Here is a 22301-nt window from a genome sequence, read left to right on the forward strand (position 1 = left end):
CTGTGTTTGTCAGCCACTGTATACTCAATGTAATTTCTCTTATTAAGTCACACATTTGCTTAGTCATGCTCTTTTGTTGCAAGAAACTTTATTTCAATTGGTGAAACAGGCAGCAAGTACTGAAGTCTAGTAGAAAGAGTTTACAGACTTTAAGACGTTTGATTTTTTGGTTAATGTGAGCATGATCAAAACCCTGAAAATGGATTTCAGCTCTACTATAACAGTCTACATTGTTAAGCTGTGGTAAATGAAGGCTGCCTATGGACATCAGATGTCATACAAATCTCTGCATGCCTACTGATTGTTTCAACCAAGAGTATAAGTGTAATGGAGAGTCCCGCCTTTGGTCAGGAAGCAGTCATGCTGATAGGTTCCCACCTTGAGCTGCCTTTGGCAGACTCCCAGCTGATCATCAAAGACCAAGTCCAAGTCATAAACCTCGAGAGTCAGCGTGTCATTTTCCTCAGCATAGAAGTAGGAGAATTCCTCATTCCACCAGGGGTTCGCGTCATTGTAGCGAACAGATGTTTTACCCAGAGAAGTAGAACCACAGGACACCGTGACATAGGCATCTGTGGTTAATAGGATAACGGTGGGAAGATTGCTGGCTCGCAGATCATACACCTTGAGTTGGGCTTCGACCATGATTGAACTGCACATCAGCAGCAAAAGGACGAGGGGCACACTAGAGTCCATGGCTTTGCTGGAGGCTGTGGAGAAGGAAAAGTAGATTTACATTTTAGCCAGGATACCTGGATCGACACAGTCAGCCTTGTGAGGATCTATTTTATATTGGATGGAACACATTTATGCAATCCTCAGCATTGTCTACATATCCTCTGTGGATATTGCAGTGAACGGTGTTCCTGAGTCTGTACAGATTTTTTCACTACACAACTTAAATTGCTAAGCTCATCTGCTTAGCAATTTAATTAAAAACTTTTAAATACATTATTTTTTCATAGTATAATCTTCACGTGCTTTATCCGAAGCACACTTTCTGTGTACTCACTACCTAATTTATAGCCAAAGTATTCACTCACTGTGTTTAGCTTAGCTTAGCTTGTAGCCGACTCGTTAACACCATGGCTACTTCACCTGTCCCTCCTGCACATTGTGTCAGATGTTTAGTTACTCCTCAACCTCCTTTAACAGTAATGATACTTGTAACAAATGTAGCATATTTGCAGCTCTGGAGGCCAGGATTACTGAATTGGAGACTCGGCTTCGCACCCTTCATTCACCCGTAGCTAGCCAGGCCCCTGTAGCTGGTGCAGCCGAAGATAGCATAGGCCCCGCTAGCTGTTCCCCGGCAGACCTCAAGCAGCTGGGGAAAGAGGGTGGCTGGGTGACGGTGAGGAGGAACATAGTCCTAAACAGAAGCCCCAGGTACACCACCAACTTGTTCATGTGTCTAACTGTTTTTCCCCACTCGGCAACACACCCGCCGGGGGTCAAACTCTGGTAATTGGGGATTCTGTTCTCAGACATGTGAAGCTAGAGACACTGGCAACCATAGTCAATTGTCTTCCAGGGGCCAGAGCAGGCGACATTGAAGGAAATGTAAAACTGCTGGCTAAGGGTAAACGTAAATTCGGTAAAATCATAATTCACGTCGGCAGTAATGACACCCGGTTACGCCAATCGGAGGTCACTAAAATCAATATTGAATCGGTGTGCAACTTTGCCAAAACAATGTCGGACTCTGTAGTTTTCTCTGGTCCCCTCCCCAATCAGACCAGGAGTGACATGTTTAGCCGCATGTTCTCCTTAAATTGCTGGCTGTCTGAGTGGTGTCCCAGAAACGATGTGGGCTTCATAGATAATTGGCAAACCTTCTAGAGGAAACCTGGTCTTGTTAGGAGAGACGACATCCATCCCACTTTGGATGGAGCAGCTCTCATTTCTAGAAATATGGACAAATTTATTAAACCCCCCAAAATATGACTATCCAGAGTTGGGACCAGGAAGCAGAGTTGCAGTCTTACACGCCTCTCTGCAGCTTCTCTCCTCCTGCTACCCCCCCAAAAACCCATCTCCATAGAGACTGTGTCAGCTCCCAAACAGACAGAAAACAAACTAAAAACCAGCAACAAACAACTTAAACATAAACAATTACAAAGAAAGAACAATACAGTATCCACATCTGAACCAAAGAGTAAAACAGTGAAATGTGGATTATTAAATATTAGGTCTCTCTCCTCCAAGTCTCTGTTAGTACATGACTTAATAATTGATCAACAAATTGATTTACTCTGCCTTACAGAAACCTGGTTGCAGCAGGATGATTATGTTAGTTTAAATGAATCAACACCCACGAGTCATTCTAACTACCAGAAACCTCGATGCACAGGCCGAGGGGGCGGTGTGGCAGCAATTTTTCACACCAGCCTATTAATTAACGAAAGACCAAGACAGGCTTTTAATTCATTTGAAAGCCTGATGCTTAACCTTGTCCACCCCAGCTGTAAAACTCATTGTCAAAATTGACTGAATTTTCCATGTGCATATGTGTAACATGTCATCGGCTTTGTGTGCTATATGGAAAAAACAACAACAACAGTATTGGACAAAGTATTCCAGGACAAAAGCTGGAATACTTTGTGCATCTACAGGTCATCATTGTTAGTGCCAAAAAGTTCACAGTATCATTTGCTGAGCCCTCAGGTTTCAAGGAAATGTGTGTGAAAAGATTAGTCTGCTAACAGCTGGTGTTGTTTGGACGGTGTTTCTGTTCACCTTGGTGTTATCACATGCTTTATTAATGGGGTCTTTTCCATAAATGTGACCAACACTGATGACAAGCATCTCTATGCTCTAAAACAAACAAACAAAAAAAAAAAAAACAGTTAACCAGTTCAGGGTTGCAAGGGTCTCAAACATAATATTTTCTATTAGAATGCTGAGTTTAAAAAGAACAAGGCAGCAGATTATCTTTTATATTTTCCTCAAATTAATGTGGTAACAAAATGAACTCAGGCATATGAAATAGTACAAATGAAAAGAGTTGATTCACCACACAATGTGATCAGATTATTATTAAAACACAGGAAGTGTGAGCAAAATTATGGGAAACAAATTTAAAGGTTTAAATAGATCTAGATGATAAATTGAAGACAAAAAGATCTTCATTTTATAATATTCTACTATCATTACAATTTAATAAAATTAAAAAACATTTTTCAAAGCGACATTTTTTGTTGTCTTCACATTATAAAACATCTAGCTTAGGCAACAACAGTAACAGCATGATCTTTTTTTTCTTTTTTATTCTCTTTTATCTTTTCTTTCAAAAGAGAGCTGTTTAAAGGTTTAAAGTTTTTCTCCTAAATAGAAATCATTACAGAATGCCTAGTCCTACTTAAAATCCCATTCATTTTTCTTTTCTTTTATCATCTACTCGAACTAAGGAAAACGTTTGACTAACTCAAAGACAATTTCCACGCCTCCCCTGCCTGTCTGCAGAGGCAGTTTTGAATTTAGGAGCGGCAAGATGGCAGCGGCAAACCCTGGCGATTCTCCGGTAAGTATATTGTTTTTTTTATCTTCAAGTTTGTCTTTTGAAACGTTAATTTTATTTAAATCCGTTGCTCACGTATAAAGTACACAGACGGGGTCTTTGCTCAACTCGTCTGAGGCGTGTCTCACTAAGCGCTACATGCTAGCATCTCGCTAACCGAGCTACCCTTTACATGCTGTGCTTTAGAAAATAGGATACTCGGTACAAAACCATACTCCGCAGATATTGATAGATAGACGAACACTGCAAATATAATGTTGGAAACGAGAACGGCCAGACCATCTTGATTGAATGTAACTTCGCTCCACACAAGTTTTGTGGTGGACATATTCATATTGGTATCTAATAAATGATTAATTCTTAGATTTTATTGAATGTTAATTTATAAATTGTTTCTGTCTTTATGTGTTTGTTTCCGATTATGCAAGATGAAATTATTCAGTCAGCAAGACACTTGCTGCAGTTGCTGACATTCCAACCGAACTGCTGCTGTGATGAATCAGAATACAAGGTACTTTAGCAAGACTTATGAGTTAATGCTACATTTAACTAAAATGCTATATTTTTTGTGTCCAATATTGTCTCCATATGATTTTGTTTTTTTGCAACATCTTGCAGAGAACAGAGTCAAGGTGGCCAGGGTACCAGCTTGGTCAACCCTGAAAGACCATCCGTTCATCAAGAAATGACCAGGTGAAAAAGTCATAAACTAAACGCATGAGCATGGAATTTAGGATGCAACTTTATATCTTACCTGCTCTACACTCAGGGCTTGAATTACAACAACAGTCAATCACATTAAAAAAAAAATACTTTTGGTAGTTCTGTGTCTCTGTCTCTCTCCTCCAAACCCAGATGGCTGCTGGTACTGAACCGGGTTCTGGTTCTGCTGGAGGTTTCTTCTTGTTAAAGGGGAGTTTTTCCTCTGCACTGTCACTTCATGCTGCTCAGTGTGAGGGATTGTTGAGGTTGAGTCCATATGTCCTGGGAACAACTGCTGGGCAATGACACCATGCAGTCTTCTGGGATTCCTTAGATACAAAACCTGTGAACTGCACTTGTCCTTGGTCTCCACAGCTCACCTTTATACAGTTTTTTTTTTTTTTTTTTTTTTTTTTTTTTTTTTGCAGAGGGAAGAAATTTTCCTTTTTGACTGAAGTGTGTGGCTTGTGTATTGTGTTTTTGTGATGTTAAAGACTTGTTGCTGTCTACAACATAGAAAGTGGAGTTACAATCTCACCAGCGATTAGAGCATTGTCTGTATGAGATGGTTGTGTGCTAAAATCGTAGTAGATCATCAGTGTGTGAAATAGTTATTCCCCGTTCTGGTGCTCAGTGTCAACGTCAGCGGGTTGTTTTGAGTTGCTGCTGTGTGACTGGCTAATTAGATTTTTGCTTTAACATACAGCTATACCTAATAAAGTGGCTACTAAGTCAATCAGTCAATGGCCACAAAGTCATCAGATCTGACAGATGTGTAGTAGAAAAACAAGCAGTTGACATTTTAGAAGAATAAATACATTTACATATTACAGAAGTATAAAAAAAAGAAAACTATTAATGCTCCCGAACCTTGTCAGTAAATGCAACATTTGTTTTAAACATTACTGCACTGTAAGTGTGTCCTATGGCACGTGTGTACTCATGTACTTACGTCCTTGTAGCCGTCTGCAGATGGACCTTTGTTGTACACGATTTTTCTTATTATTTTTTTCTATTTTTAGTTTTCTAATATATAATATCTCAATTTCACATTTGTGCTGCTGTAATAAGTGAATTTCCCCAATGTGGGATTAAATAAAGTCCATGTCTATGTAACAGCATGATCTAACTCATCTGATTATTATTAGTTTGGATCCATCTTATCTTTGATGCACAAACTTCTTTTACAGCGCAGGCTACTCTGATTGGATTAGAACAATGAAAACCTTGTAATGTACACTTTTAATTTGAGAAAAAAGCAATAAGGCAGTTCTAAACTCTTACCTGTAGCTCGATCTTGTCTCTCACCACATTACCTGCTGTTAGGGACGTTTTAGAGGCTGACTTATCAGCTTTATGTCAACAATACAATGGCCACACAACCTGCTCCACTCTCACCATTATATAATATGAATCTTACAGGAATAAAAAAAAATTATATTCTCATATTTTTGAGCACTTCTTTGTATTTTTTTCCAGTACAGAAGTGTCATAATTCTGCTTCCTTTTGACCCAGCATTTTGAGTTTGTTATATCCTAGTGATGTTTTGGTTTATGTTCACGTGTATTTATAGTCTTATTCTATTTTTGCATTTCTTTTAGTCCCTGTTCAGTTCTTGGATTATTAGGTTTTATTATTATCATGTTCTCCTGTTTACATGTTTGCTGTGTCTAGTTGTGTTTCCCCTGTGGCGTCATGATAATTTGCTTCAGCTGTGTTCTTATAATTTCCCAGTCTAGTTTTGATATTCCTGGAGAGAAGACTAAGAGACATAATATATTGTGTGGAAGTGTAGAAGCAACACACATCCATCCAAGGTACAGTCTGAAAAAAAGAGCAATGAAGATTATGAATAAAACCACTTCAAGAGAACCATCAAATCTGCTTTTTTAGTAAAATTAATATTTTCAAATTTAAGGATTTGGTCAACCTCAAAACTGCACAATGTACAAAACAGCAAACATCTTTTCAGTAAATGACACTTCCATTTTTTTGTTGTTGCGCCCTCTCATATATACGAGGGGCAGTTGAAGATATTGACATTGATGTGGTGGTAATTCAACTGCAAGGTGAAGAGAAGAGAGCTTTAAATAGATCTGAGTGATCATTATCAAACAATAACAAGACTGCAAAATGAACCTGCATGTGTTTTTACACACACAGTGTGGAGGAGGTTTAGTCACTTTGTGGTTTCAGTAGAAGTTGTGACGAAGGAAACCACAGATAGAAAAAAAAAAAAAAGACAACAGCTCTCTAAGGTTGAAGTGTGGCAAATTTGCTTCTCTTTTGTGAAACGTTTCCCTTCATTAAAAAAAAGAAAAAGGAAATTGCCACCACAAAGGTTTAAGCAACGACACAGTATGTACTTTTAAAGCTGAAAAAAGTGGAAAAGGAAATACTTATGAGTGTAGACATTAATTAAATAGCTCTCAATACTACAAAGATATATTTTTTATGTTTATCCGAACTGTTATGGGAAGCAGGGCACTGATTACTGTTAATCTCCACAGACTCAAGAAGTCAATTTTCACAGCTATAGGCCAATTATGAGTTGATACTGTTGATATTTTTATTCATTGATTTAGCACACAACTAGGCTAGGTTATGTAGATCCTTTTCTCTTTACTTATGTTGGTAAAATGATCATTGAAGCTACTGCAGTTTTGCCTGACAACATTTTTATGACAGCTATATTTGCCTGTACTTTCATATATATCATAATACATTGACACTCAATTCTCTGTCTAGAGAACACTGGTTAGCTAATGCTGTTGTCAAGTACCCTATCACTAGCAAACAAACAGCAAGCCAAACGATTAATTCATATATGAAATTCCAATGTTACATGAAAATATGTATAATGCTTACCGGCTATTAAAGAAAAGTATCTTGAAATCCAAAGAATTCAAATTGCTGGATCAGCGGATAGAGGCGGTTTCTCACAAGTGCAGTAGTTTTTTAGTTTTTTTTTTCTTTTAAGGCGTTTTTTTCCCGAAGTTGCAAAAGTTTGACGTCACAACAATGAGCTCCATCACTTGCAATGTTGAATCTGGAACAACATTAATTATGACGATGTGGGAACAACACCAACATGAGGATATCAGATCATGTGGTAACTTCAGGTTTAACCCTTTTTTCTGTGTGAAGGTAGTTAACTTCTTCCTGGAATAGATTTAATTGTAATTGCGGTTTTCTTTTGTTCTGCTTTTTAGCTTAAAAGAGGAATGTTTGAATACTCAAAAGATTTTTTTAATCAAGTTCTGAATACAGCCAAGAAGAATATGCTACTAATGCAAATTCAGCTACAACCTTTGTGAGGCATCTGCTCACAGCAGTCTTCCCTGTGGAAATACTGCTAGTGAGCAATCTTCGAGGGGGAAAACGAGGCAGAGGAGATGCACGTTTACCGCTCGACAAAAATAAATTGGATGCCATCTACAGTAAGTTTTTAGCTTTTTATGGCATGTTTTCGCAGTTGTCCACACTTCTGGCATTTAAAGATAACAAAGGACCAATGAAAAACAAGGGCCACACATATGAAGAATATCTTCTTAACATTTATGCATATATTATTGTTGATGAAGAAAGGCCTCCACCAAATAGAGGATTCTAGTTGATCTTTTTTGAGTTATATCCAGATGAATGAATGGTCTTTTCGTGACATACTATTGTAGGCCTTAGATTTCTCTGGTGTTTCATTTCCTTTATGGTGCATTTTGTTTGTCCAACTTCAAAGTAACAAATGATGGTAGATAAGTATTTTACATTCTGAATGTTCTTGCATTGGATGTATTTCAGTGACTGCGTTTACATGCAGCCGATAACCCATTCAAAACTGGAATGTTAGCAATAACCCGGTCACACATGGCTTTAAAATACTGGCAAAAATCCAAATATAAGTTTTGGAGTTACCAAATATTTTGGTGAGAAAAGGGTCATGTAAAACCTCTATCGGCATATCGCCATCAAAATGAAAATGGATTTGTGTTTTGCACATGTTCTATTCCCACGGAATCCTGGTCTTTTGAGTAGAGGAACTTTGCGTATGTGCCGTCTGGCTCTCTGTGACTCTCTCATCTCATGCATGTGAATGAGTTATTCCGAATGTTTCAGAAACCTGAATAGTGAGCCTCACTCAACCATAACCTGAATATTGGCTGTATGTAAATGTAGTCAATGTAGTGAACCTCTCCATGCATCGTCTGCAAATTTCAAAGCTGGCACCATTAGATATTAAGACTGATTAATGCAGGATCATTGCACTATTGTTTAAGATCATTGGGTTCTTTTACACTACTAATTCAGTTCTTGTCATCACCCCCCCCCTGCATTTTTGTACATATACAGTGGGGCAAAAAAGTATTTAGTCAGCCACCGGTTGTGCAAGTTCCCCCACTTAAAATGATGACAGAGGTCAGTAATTTGCACCAAAGGTACACTTCAACTGTGAGAGACAGAATGTGAAAAAAAAATCCATGAATCCACATGGTAGGATTTGTAAAGAATTTATTCGTAAATTAGGGTGGAAAATAAGTATTTGGTCACCTCAAACAAGGAAAATCTCTGGCTCTCACAGACCTGTAACGTCTTCTGTAAGAAGCTTTTCTGTCCCCCACTTGTTACCTGTATGAATGGCACCTGTTTGAACCCATCATCTGTATAAAAGACACCTGTCCACAGCCTCAAACAGTCAGACTCCAAACTCCGCCATGGCCAAGACCAAAGAGCTTTCGAAGGACACCAGGAAAAGTATTGTAGACCTGCACCAGACTGGGAAGAGTGAATCTACAATAGGCAAGCAGCTTGGTGTGAAAAAATCAACTGTGGGAGCAATCATCAGAAAATGGAAGACATACAAGACCACTGATAATCTCCCTCGATCTGGGGCTCCACGCAAGATCTCATCCCGTGGGGTCAGAATGATCATGAGAACGGTGAGCAAAGATCCCAGAACCACACGGGGGGACCTGGTGAATGACCTGCAGAGAGCTGGGACCAAAGTAACAAAGGTCACCATCAGTAACACACTACAACGGCAGGGAATCAAATCCCGCAGTGCCAGACGTGTTCCGCTGCTGAAGCCAGTGCATGTCCAGGCCCGTCTGAAGTTTGCCAGAGAGCACATGGATGATACAGCAGAGGATTGGGAGAATGTCATGTGGTCAGATGAAACCAAAGTAGAACTTTTTGGTATAAACTCAACTCGTCGTGTTTGGAGGAAGAAGAATACTGAGTTGCATCCCAAGAACACCATACCTACTGTGAAGCATGGGGGTGGAAACATCATGCTATGGGGCTGTTTTTCTGCCAAGGGGACAGGACGACTGATCCGTGTTAAGGACAGAATGAATGGGGCCATGTATCGTGAGATTTTGAGCCAAAACCTCCTTCCATCAGTGAGAACTTTGAAGATGAAACGAGGCTGGCTCTTCCAACATGACAATGATCCAAAACACACCACCCGGGCAACAAAGGAGTGGCTCCGTAAGAAGCATTTGAAAGTCCTGGAGTGGCCTAGCAAGTCTCCAGACCTCAACCCCATAGAAAATCTGTGGCGGGAGTTGAAAGTCCGTGTTGCTCGGCGACAGCCCCAAAACATCACTGCTCTCGAGAAGATCTGCATGGAGGAATGGGCCAAAATACCAGCTACTGTGTGTGCAAACCTGGTAAAGACCTATAGTAAACGTTTGACCTCTGTTATTGCCAACAAAGGTTATGTTACAAAGTATTGAGTTGTATTTTTGTTATTGACCAAATACTTATTTTCCACCCTGATTTACGAATAAATTCTTTACAAATCCTACCATGTGGATTCATGGATTTTTTTTTTTCCACATTCTGTCTCTCACAGTTGAAGTGTACCTCTGGTGCAAATTACTGACCTCTGTCATCATTTTAGGTGGGGGAACTTGCACAATCGGTGGCTGACTAAATACTTTTTTGCCCCACTGTATATAGGTGCAACCCTTGAGAAGTGGCCTGGGACCCATCCTTCCAGCATTGGTACTACAATCAATGCCAAGATCACAGAACTCCGGGCCAGAAATAAAAATGTCTCTGTCACAGCATCCCCATAACTTGACTTTCAATGTCTCGTTTGGCATGTTATTATAATGCCAATTCATGTTTTATCTATTAAAGATAGATTGTTTGTTTTGTTTTTTAAGTGGGCAGGTTTTTTGCCCTCCAAAGTTTTACTTATGTTAGCAGGTAAAAGTTCCACAAATTTGCAGCAAAAAGGTATGCAGCTTAGCATGCTCTTTAAACAATAGAGCTTAGATTTGGTTAAATATTTCTGTGAAATATCAGTATGTGACTGTTATATCAGAATAATAAAAGTTAATTGAATTTAAAGATTGCCCAGTATTCATGTTTTTTGTTTTTGTTTTCTTCAGTATTACAATACATTGACTGCCGACCTGTCAAAGAAAGTTATGTTGGCTTACGAGTTTGTCTTTGCATTGCTAGTTTTTAACTGATGTTGGTCAAGCAGGGGCAAATGATACTGTTGTCTTTTTCATATGTGAGATTTTTTTTTCTAGTAATGTTAATTTGTATAAAATTAATAATTAAGTTTATAGGTTTTTTATGAGATGAGATTTAAGAATTCTTAGAAGAAAAATGTAAAAAAAAAAAAAAAAATAGTTTACCATAAAAATGTATTGAAAAGAGAAAACATATGTAATCTAACATATTCTTAGAATATATGTATTAAAAGCATTTAAAAAAAAAGAGATTATTGCCCTGCAAACTACATTTACTTTACATATAAAAAAAATGTATCTAACAGATTTTGTTCATATATGTAAAGCATATGTCTTTATGACAAATGTACTAAAAAACTATGCAAAAAATTATATGGAACATCTATGGAATACATACTTTGACATGTACTTTCCTTATATAACTTATGTGATCCTCTTTATTATCATGTATGAAAGTAATCCGAAAGTGGCCACTTTCAGGAGTAAATCATACAAACCTTATATGATTCACTATATATGGAGCAAATTAAAGCTGATGCAAATCTTTTCTAAGTTTTTTCTATTTCTTTAACATATGGGTATGTTCCGACAGTGACAGTTCAGCAGAAAGTACAAGTATGAGAAAAAGTAAGAGGAAATTACACAACTAAAAATATAAACCCATCTCTCAGGAACATACAAAGAGAAGCTGTCTTAAAAGGCACTCTCAGAGAACGGATGCAAGTTCTATAACAGCAACTACTACTAGAGATAGTTTTGAATCACGTGATTTTGAAGAGCCCTTGTCTGGGTTAAATAAACCTGGAGAAACCATCTCAGCTGTAGATCTGTTATGGTCATGACACTTCAACAAAAAAAACCCAAACAAAAAACATGGTGGTGGACTGTACAAGAAAAACATTTTATTGTTGTTTTTGCTTTAAACCATAGATCAAAATGGCACGCCATTTGGGATCCAAACAAAGATAAACCCAAAGTGTTGAGAGCAATCAAATTCCCCAAGGAATCCAAAGAGCCAAGATTGCAGTTTACTTTACTGACTAACAAAGGTAACCGGGCCCATAATAATCGTGTGCTTGAAAAAGGAAAAGGTCTAGTGATACCACCTCAACAATGTTGTGCATTAGTGAAGGCCAGTGACTACCTAACTGAGAATTACCTGAAGAGAAAATCCCTTTGGAGGTATATGTAAAGATGTCATCTGAACGAAATAATCAAAGCCATGAAGCCTGGAACATCCAGGGTACAGTCTATTTGTTAATATGCTGAACCACTCCCAAGTGGTGTAAATGAATGGTTTTGGAAACTGGTCCTTGATAAGACTGGCGATGAGATCACCAATGTTGTCCACAGTGAGAAAAACATACTGAAACTTGGGGAACACCTCTTCAGTAAGCTTTGACACGATGTTGCAAAACATGAATCACAGGGCGACCGAGGCTCAGGGGATAGTAAAGGTATAGTAATCATTCCCAACTATTTTCAGTTGAAGATGATAAAGGATTCAGAAAGTTTATTCATGCAGGCCTATATGACAGAGAATGTGCATCTTCTTTTTGTTTTCATATTTTAATTTATATTTAAAATATTTTTTGTGTTCACTGTAAATTTGTTTAAAAGGAAAAAGCTGAAAATTTAAAAAGTTATAATGTGAAATGTAAATAGTTGGTTTTTGTATTGTATGATTTACTTATTACATTTTATGTGGAGTGAATAAATAAAAGTATATTTACGGTGGCCCCTAGAGACAAAGCACATACAAACTCCAAAGCACGTGAAAACTCTATAGCACGTACAAACCACAACATTAGTGCTCCAGGATGCTAGGATGCTAGGATGCTTTTTAATTATTTGAATATATAGGACTGCTTGTGTATAAGTACACAAACAATACACATATGCTTTCAATTGTGTAATTTAAGTGATCTAGGTAGCTCTGTTTTGGAAGTTCAGTTAACTCTAGAAATATATTTTGGACTTTGTACGTGCTTTGTCTCTAGGTGCAACCGTAAATATTTATATATAAACATATATAAATAAAACTCCTTTTTTACATTAGTAATTCCTGTTGTGCATAATTTTATATTGTTGTTAATAATAAATTAATTAAAGTAACAAAACAACCCGAAGAGCTGGTTGGGAGCCGAAAGAGCGGGCTCTTTTTAGTGAGCCGAGCCGAAAGAGCCGGTCTTCTAAAAAGAGCCGGAAATCCCATCACTAATGTGGACGGAGATATTTTTTTCAAAACTCCACTTGTGGACAGAATGTTTTTTTATTTTAACTAAAACGGACAATCTGTTTTCAAAAATACCCGTGTACGTGTGGACGTAGCCTTAAATAACAGAAAAACAAACTATCTTTATGGCGTGATTATTTTACACGGTTTTTTCCCCCTGTGTAATAATATTCAACATTGCTATCAATACATTTTTCAAAAAAAATGCCTCTGTGCAAAATGGGTTTAAAAACATAACTGTGGGATACTGTTTGTCCGTGATTTGGACAGCCCACGAACTGATGCCAAGAGTGTGCAAAGCAGTAATCAGAGGAAAAAGGTATCCATTTTGAAGAATCTAAAATATTAAATGTGTTTTGAGTCATTTCAGACTTGTTTACTACAGAATTCCATATTTCATTCGTTCATCTACAATGAACATAGGCATGAAAATAAAGAAAAACAATTAAATGTGAAGGTGTGTCCAAACCTTTGACTGGTAGTGTATGTGTATGATTCCTGATACATCAGAGATAAGAATGAACTGTTTTAGTTTGCTTTTAAAAACACAAATAGCAAATATTAGTTTTAAAGTCATCTGAAAAATTGGTTTACAGGTGAATCTCTGGATTACAGAAGAAATGCACTAATGTTGGAGAGCAAAAGGACCCACATCCAGTTGATGGTAATCTGTTAAATTAGGGGAAATATGTCTGGGGACATTCTGCAGGTTTTAGATCTCACCCTGGGTCAACACACCTGAATCAAATCATTAGTTCGTTACCAGGCCTCTGGAGAACTTCAAGACATTTTGAGAAGGTAATTTAGTCATTTAAATCAGCTGTGTTGGTCAAGGACAAATCTAAAACCTGCTGCTTAGTTTTCTGTCTTCATTTATGTTGGAAGTGATAGCAGAGCTGTACGTTTTAATTTTTTCAGATTGGACCTAGATTACTCCACGAGGCTCCTGACTACGGTAGCCATAATGCTCCGACAATCCATCAAGTGCAGCTTTGTAGCTTACCAAAGTCCTACTAAAAGATTTGACAGATTTGAGCGCCATATACCTCATAAAATCGGTTCGAGGTCAGTAAGCACAACTAATTCATACATAAAGCGTACAAGATTATAAGGCACACTGTAGATTTTTTTTTGAAAATTAAAAGGATTTTAAGTGCGCCTTGTAATGGGAAAAATACGGTACTTAAATTTACAACACAGCAGAATCAAATGGTTGAATCACCTCTTAAGCATGCCATCAAGTTTGGCAAAGGCCCAGCAACAGGCCATTTATTTGATCAGGTGTGTCAGAACAAGGATGCATCTAAAAGCTGTAGGACATTAGAGCAGGGTTTTCCAGCTCCAGTACTCTAGAGGTTGTGGTCTTCCAAACAAAAGGATTCTCATTCAAACATCAAGGTTGCGATGTGTCTTAAAGGTCTAAGTGCTTGCTAGTGATGTGTGGATCGATACTGAAATATCGATTCCTCCGATACCAGTCATTTATGTTCTAGAATCAATTCTCACATTAAAATATCAATATTTTAATAATTTAGGGTAAAATTGTAGTTTATCATTAACAGGAACACAGTGGAAAGAAGGGTTAGGATCAACCCTAAGTAAAGTCTCTGTGGTCTCAAATTGTAAAAATTCCAAAAAATAATTTAGAATTCTTAAAGACTGCAAAGCTTTTCTTCATTCAGTGATGTAGTTTTGTGCTGTTAGGGTTGAAGTTTTAGTTGGCTACACAAGTGAAAAAGTCTCACTCAGGTACATGGTTATAATAAAAATAATAATAAAAAGTAGGCCTTTCAACATAGTTTTTTATCCTGTTTTCCCCATTAGGTATGCTGGATTAAAAGACACCACTGATGGCAGAGGGTGAGGTGAATCACAGAGACTCACGGGTAAACTCCTCAATGATTTTTACATATTTCCTATAAATCATAAAACAGTCTCTCTGAGATGAACTACACTGCCAAAAGTATTCAGTCACACATCTAAATAATTGAATTCAGGTGTTTCAGTCACTTCCATGGCCAAAGGTTTTATAAAATCAAGCACAGGTATGCAAACTGCTTCTACAAACAGTGGTGAAAGAATGGATTGCTCTCAGGAGCTCAGTGAAGTCCAGTTTGGTTCTGTGATAACTCCTTACGCTTTCCATATGCCCCTGTCACGTGGCGTGTGCTAACCATTTCAAAGCAAGAGCCATAAAAAGCATGTAGCAAATTTGTTGTGGAAGAACTTGGGAAGCCTGTACAGGATTGTAATATGATCTGATACAACACTTTTCAGGTGAATTGGGGGACAGACTGCAAGCCAGGCCTTTTTGTCCAACGTTAGTGTGTGATCTCACAAATGTGAGAAAAGTGAATGCGTTTGGCATATAGTGTACGTAGTCCTAGCAGAACATGAAATGAAATGCTTTTAATTTGTTCTCTAAGAACAAACAGACCCCAGGGTGAATTTTGAAAATAATCTATTTATTCACTGCTATCTGGCATTTACGTGACATGAACACCAGGGCCTTGTTTAAGAAAAACTTCAAAATCAGAGTAACTATCCGAACATGTAAATCAAAACCAGCACCTCCATTTTGGCGCTGATCTATTCGTCTTGGGCTAAAGAATATGAATGTATATATGTTAGTACTGACCAAGAAGGTCATTTTAAGGAAGAGCAAATAAAGAGCGATTTTAATGTCATTGCTCCACATGTGCATCTGCTAAAAACCTAAAAGTTCAAATCTGTGAATTTGTTCACAGATTTGTTTTTTGTTTAAAATAGCAACATTAAGCTAAACAGGAAACTCACAGAAACATACAACCAGACACACAGACGACCCAATACTGAATAGAGGAAGACAAAGGACTTAAATAAACAAAAGGATAATGAGAGGCTGAGGAACAGATGGGAACACAGCTGGGACAAATCAGACCTAAGGAGACAAGGGGAAGCAAAATTAGACATACTGCACACAGGACAGGGACTTTCACAATAAAACAGGAAACAATGTGGAACATAGACATGACAACACAAGCTTGACAATTAGAACATGGAACACGCAGACATGAAATACCTGAGGAGACAAAGAACACAGGAAGAGACTGAAGCATGGGCATAATAGAAAGTAAAATACAGAGGAAAAGACAGACTATATAGGCGACAGGAAAAGACTCGTAAATCGTGGAGACATGGATGAAACAAAATCCTAATTAAATAATACTGCAAGAACTATATATTATGTTAAACTAACGTAAGAAAAATTAAAAAAAAACTAAATAAACTCAAAACACTGGGTCACAGACCCAGGATTATGACAATTCCAGCATTAGATGACTACAATGACTCTATCTACTGTTTTAAGCTAAACATAATGGTTTAAATTGACTCAGAGTTTCTTTCCTCATCTCTGAATTAACAGGTAGGCATAATTTGTTAAGTGAAAGTGCCAGGTTCATGTGAATCATCTTTAGATTCATCCTGTGTGGGTCTGCTATCATGTGTCCCATCCTCTCCAGATGCTGCCGCCATCTGTTTTAAGAGAAGACAACAATATGTCTATCAATTTTTGATAGATTGTGGAAGCACTGAAACTGAGGATGAATTTCACCTCTCTTTGTGGCACAGGACGCCCAGATTTGTTTTTCATGGCTACCTTAGGACTCCTTTCACATTCTTGTTCTTCCTCCTCTTCTGAATAGCCTTCAGATTCATCCTGTGTGGGTTTCCAGTCATCTGTCCCATCATCTTCAGATGAGCTCACAGACTGCTTTTAGAGCAGAAAAATATATATTTTGCTCATTTTCCATGGATTTGTGAAAACAACATATTTACATCGTTAACTACAGGAGAAGAAACTTAGCTGGATTTTTCTTGCCCCCTTAGGAACCCATTCTCTTGCTTCATTCTCCTCCACACCTGTCCTATCGCTTTTAGAAAAGATCACCATCTGTTTTTAGAAAAGTAACAAAACAAAACATAAAAAATAAAATAATTTCCAACAGTGCATTTTGAGGTCTAAGCATCCCAGAAACTGCACAGACATATGTCAGACATAACTTAAAACCACCAGTATAGGTTTATAAAGGCCCTGAGGGGAAAAACTACGTTTCCCACGGAATATTACGTTACTTCCGGTTTTGGCAGGCAATGGCAGACATGCATCCTTTTTGTTTGTTTTTCTTTTGTTTTTGTTTTTTTAATTTTGGTCGCCAATGGAGAGTGTTTGGTAGCGCTGTCCTCAGAAAACACCGTTTGTACTGTTTCTTTTGTTTTGAATCATAACTCTGGCCTATTAACACAATTAAGAAAATATCATTTGAAGTCCGCACTTTCAACACAAGTTGAAATGGAGACTGGGGCTGTCTCCCAATTCAGAGACCACACGCTTGAAGTATGCATTTTGAGTGCAATTACGTCACCGCCACGTGACGACTGTCCCAACTCGAAGTGTACTTCAAATGCGTACTCCAAATGCGGTGTCGAATTCCCCAAATATCAAGCGTGGTCCGGTGCACGCTTCGTGGTCCCATATATCCCACAATTCATAGCGCGGCGGTGGGTGTGGATAATTTTGCTGCAAAATACGGCAGAAGGGAGCGCCGAAGAGTGAACTGTCAAAAGTAAGTACTGAATACTATGTCACTTATTTATGTGCGAATGTTTAATAATGAAGAACATTAAAACATTACTGTTGGCCACATGTCGGCAAAGTTATGTAACATTAGTGATGTTTGTACTTTCAGCGTTAACTTGGTTTTAAAGCCTCTACTTCTAAATATATATATATATATATATATATATATATATATATATATATATAGTCGACCTTAATCTTACAGAGAATGTGAGGATTTGATACACGATTTTGCATAAAATGAGAATCACGATTTTTTTGGCTTAGAATTGAGATCACGATTCTCTCACGATTTTCTTTTCCAGTATAAATATTTATTGCGCTTATTAACTGCACATCAACTTCGTAACAGTTGAGACTGAACATAAAAACAATAAATAAACATAAAAACAACAAATGTCTCACATTTTGTCGTTGCCGCAAAATGTTGTACTGCTTGAAATTCCGTCTCCACCGTTGCTCGACGCTGCGTGTATAGAGCAGGTAGTGCAACAATAGAAAAATAGTTGCAGGACAGCACTGTGTAGCGTTTGTCTAGGGTGTTGATCATTTTCCTAAATCCCTCGTTTTGCACAGTGTTGATGGGAGCCATATCTTTGGTCAGGTGATAAGTAATAGCCTCCGTAATTTCTTTGTGCCTGCGGGAGTTCGACGGGTATAGGGAAGCGCTGTATAAGGTTCCCGTTATTGATGTTTGGGTGGTTGACCGGGACGGATTTTGTCCAGTCACTTTCTCATCATCCCTGACGTGCTCTCCGTTGTTTTTTCCCTGCCAATTTTAGCAGCCAGCTTCTGTATCACGTGGTATAAGGCTCTGCCCTTGTCATTTGTTGAGCAGGAAGAGTGAGCGATTGTTTTCATGCAGATTTAGTCCTGGAGCAAAATGCGGTACAATCGTCATCTTTTTTTTTTTTTTTTTTTTTTAGCAGTGTACATCAGTCTTTCTCACTGACTGACACTGGGACTTTGATTTTATGGACGTTTGAATTCTTGTTTGTGTTTTCATCGGTGTTTGATATTTAGGTTTTGGTTTTGTTTGCGTCATTAACTCTTGTTGTATTTTAGTGCAAGTTGGTATTTATAGTCCGGTCAGTGTTTTCTGTCTCATCTTCCATTGTCTTTTTCTTTTTCTATTTTTACTTCCTTCTCGTCTTCCACGATCTCCTTTTGTTTATAAATTGTCCTGTCCTTGCTCTCAGTAACTGTCTCAGCGTCTTTTCACCTTCTCTTGTGTGCTACTTGTTGCTCCCTTGAAGTCTACAGATTTGCTAATCTTTGCTGTTTGGTGCCATTTTGGATTTGCATGAACTGAAATAATTATTATTACATTCTGTTTGTTTCTTGGAATCCTTTTTTACAGTAAATATACAGTTCAGGCCATAATTGTTTGGAAAAGACAGTTTATGTATTTTGGCTCCATATACCGCCACACTGAAATATTAAGATGTGAGCAGAGAAAGCATTGGTTGCTATAATTTCAAAGCTCAATCTTCAGATGATTTCTTCTGCACATTACAAGCACTAGAGGAATTGACAACCCAAATAAGCACCCCTCTCTCCTCCTCTTCTCCTTCTCTCTGGACATCCAATCACCATTGTTGACACACAATAAGCTGATGTCCAGTCACACTTTATCATACCTCACTTTTACTCTTCAAAACTCTGTGTTTGTCAATCACTGTAATCTCAATATAATTAATTTTATTAAATCATACATGTCAAACATTGTCTGAATATTTACTTAGTCATTGTTTTTTTGTTGCAAGAAACTTTATTTTGATTGGTGAAACAGAGCAGCAGTACTGAAGTGTAGTAGAAAGAGTTTACAGACTTTAAGAGGTTTAACATTTTTGGTTAATGTGAGCATGATGAAAACCCTGAAAATGGATTTCAGATCTCATATAACAGTCTACATTACTGTGGAGAAGGAACAATAGAGCTTTACATTTTAGCCAGGATACCTGGATTCAGCCCTAGTGAAGGTCTTAATATTATGTTATTATTATATATTATATTGGATGAAGCACATTTATGCAATCCTCAGTGATGTCTGTATATCCTCTGTGTATATAGCAATGGACTGTGTTCCTGAGTCTGTTCAGGCTTTTTCACTACACAACTGTGTCTGTTTTTAATGCAGTGCTCCAGGGTTATTAAGTGGCTTATCGGTTGTATTTTTATCCTACCTGTTTACTCAAAACCTCCTCCCTGTACAGACTTTATAACCATGTCAACTTTCTTCTCCTTTACTTTTCTCATAACTACTACACAATAGACTCCACTCTCAAAATTAAATGCATCTGTGGGTTGCAATAACCTGCAAGTTTTAAGATCTTGAGCTCATCAAAATGAGAATATTTAATTTCTTTTAATTTTCTTTTTTGCTTTTCCTAACAGTAAAACTGAGTGATCCACTTCCACTATTCAGTAGTTTGGAAACTGAGCAGTAGGCCATTATAACATGAACCTTTAGAGTAAAAATAGCAAAGAAGTATGTAAAATCATAAATATCTAAAATTTAGAACAGGAAACTTAGTAAACCGGTTTTACAAATAGGAGACCTGTAGAAATGCTACATATTAGCCTCCTGATCCCAGAAAGAAAGCTTTTTTGTTCTGTTAATTGATATTACAATTATATTTTGAATATTGACTGAATTTTCCATGTGCATATTCTGAATTAGCTTATTTTTTTTTAAATTAAAGAAGGCCTAAGATTTTATAGTTCAGGTATTCTTTGGGTTTCAGGAAGGTTCGTGGGTTAGGGTTTTTAATGCTGTGTGTAACATGTCTTCACAGTCAGCTCTGTGACCTATACCCAAAAAACAAGAAGGTATCCCAGGACAAAAGCTGGAATACTTTGTGCACATACATGTCGTCACTGTCGGTGCTAAAAAGCTCACAGTATGATTCGCTGAGCCCTCAGGTTTCAAGGTAATGTGTGTGAAAAGATTAGTGTGCTAACAGCTGGTGTTTGGACTGTGTTTCTGTTCACTTTGTTGTTATCACATGCTTTATTAATGGGGTCTTTTCCATAAATGTTACCAACACTGATGAAAGGATGAAAAGCTCAAGCATCTATACATCAAATTTTCAACCACTTAACCAGTTCAGGGATGTGAGGGGCTCAAAAAAGGCAGCAGATTATTTTAATTAATTTTAAAATATAAAAGAAAGTGTTGTAATAAAATGAACTCAGACATGTGAGATAGTACAAATGAACGTGGGTTTACTCACCACACAAATCAGTTCTGTGATCAGATTATTATTAAAACATAGGGAGCAGGAGCAAAAATACAGGAAACAAATGTAACTGTTTAAATAGATATAAATGATAAATTGAAGACAAAAAGATTTAAATTTTGTAACATTCTTCATTAATTTTCAAGTTTTTCAAAGCAAATGTTTTCTGCTGTGTGCAACATGTCTTCATATATCTAACATAACCAACAACAGTAACAACATGATCTAACTCATGTGATTGTTATGAGTTTGGATCCATCTTAGTAAATCAGAGGGACACAAATGGCTTTTACAGCACAGGCTATTCTGACTGGATTAGAACAAGGAAAACTTCCTTGTACACTTTTAATTTGAGCAGAAAGCAAGAAGGCAGTTCTAAACTCTTACCTGTAGCTTGGTCTTGTCTCTAATAATAATAATAATAATAATAATAATAATGGATTGCATGAACTGGAAACACTTGTGGAAAAAAAAATATTAATTAGGTTTAAAAGAATAACACATAGCATATAAGGTAAGAACTGTCACGGTTCTGGGTCCGTTGGACCCAGTGTTTTGAGTTTATTATGTTTTGGTTTAATTTTGCATCATGGATTGTTTTCTTGTTCTCTTGTTGTGCTGGTGTTGATGATGATGATTATGATGATGTTTATTATTAGAGTTTCATGTTTCTGTTTATCCATGTTTTAGGAATTGTGGTCTTATGTATTGTTTGAGTTTCATGTATTATTTTCTGTGTCGAGTCTGTGTCTTTGAGTAGTGATTCATGTTTCCTGTTTTATTGTGAAAGTCTTTGTCTTATGTTAGTGTGTGCAGCTTTGTTCCCCCTGTCTCGTTAGCCCTGATCTCTCCCAGCTGTGTCTCCCTCCTGTTGCCCTTTCCCTCATTACTACCCTGTGTATATAAGCCCTGTGTTTTCCCATGCTCTGTGTCATGTCGTACCCTCAGATTTTGCCTGTGTGTTTTTGTGTCAGTGGTTCACGTTCATTGCCATTGCTCAGTTTATGTTTTGTTTTATGCCAGCAATAAAGCTGAGGTTTTGAGTTACAGTTCAGTGTCTGAGTCCTGCGCTTGGATCCTCCTCTCCGCCTGCCCGCACACAGAGCCCTGACAAGAACATCAATGTGATGATAAAGGAGCAGGAAAGTGAAGCAGAAGCTAGAGATTTAGTCCGATCTGAGCGGTCATCAGACAAACTACCACCCGTCACTTACTGAACAAACACTTATAGAACATAACATTTGATATAAAACAAAATCAGAATCAGAATCAGAATACTTTATTGATCCCTGGGGGAAATTATTTTTTGTTACAGTGCTCCATTTTAAACCAACATTAAGACAAGACAGACAATACGCTAACTAAGAATAGTACATACATACATACATACATACATACATACATACATACATACATACATACATACATACATACATACATACATACATACATACATACATACATACATACATACATACATACATACATACATAC

General features: G+C 37.4%; 1 protein-coding gene across 3 annotated transcripts; it reads right to left on the reverse strand.

Annotated features, from left to right (window-relative positions):
• Nucleotides 1-72: 72 nt before the first annotated feature.
• Nucleotides 73-21209, reverse strand: LOC146682611 (uncharacterized). Of its 3 annotated transcripts, none has more exons than XM_085446443.1 (2): nt 21195-21209; nt 73-710 (listed from the first exon to the last, which is right to left on the reverse strand). In XM_085446443.1, the coding sequence occupies exon 2, from the start codon at nt 694-696 to the stop codon at nt 307-309; it is 390 nt and encodes a 129-aa protein (XP_085302569.1). In that variant the 5' UTR covers nt 697-710; nt 21195-21209; the 3' UTR covers nt 73-306. The 3 variants fall into 3 exon arrangements, with proteins under 3 accessions (XP_085302569.1, XP_085302568.1, XP_085302570.1); XM_085446442.1 differs by lacking the exon at nt 21195-21209 and adding an exon at nt 5507-5585; XM_085446444.1 differs by lacking the exon at nt 21195-21209 and adding an exon at nt 5507-5544 and having other exon boundaries at nt 73-703.
• Nucleotides 21210-22301: the final 1092 nt, after the last annotated feature.

Source organism: Copadichromis virginalis, linkage group LG22 (assembly GCF_057382275.1).
Source record: "Copadichromis virginalis isolate Kocher_CV1m ecotype Utaka linkage group LG22, C_Virginalis_male_GT1.1, whole genome shotgun sequence".
NCBI classification, from domain to species: domain Eukaryota; kingdom Metazoa; phylum Chordata; class Actinopteri; order Cichliformes; family Cichlidae; genus Copadichromis; species Copadichromis virginalis.

Bases quoted from the DNA above. Each gene is read 5' to 3' on its own strand.
- LOC146682611 (XM_085446443.1), bottom strand. From the start codon at position 696: ATGGACTCTAGTGTGCCCCTCGTCCTTTTGCTGCTGATGTGCAGTTCA.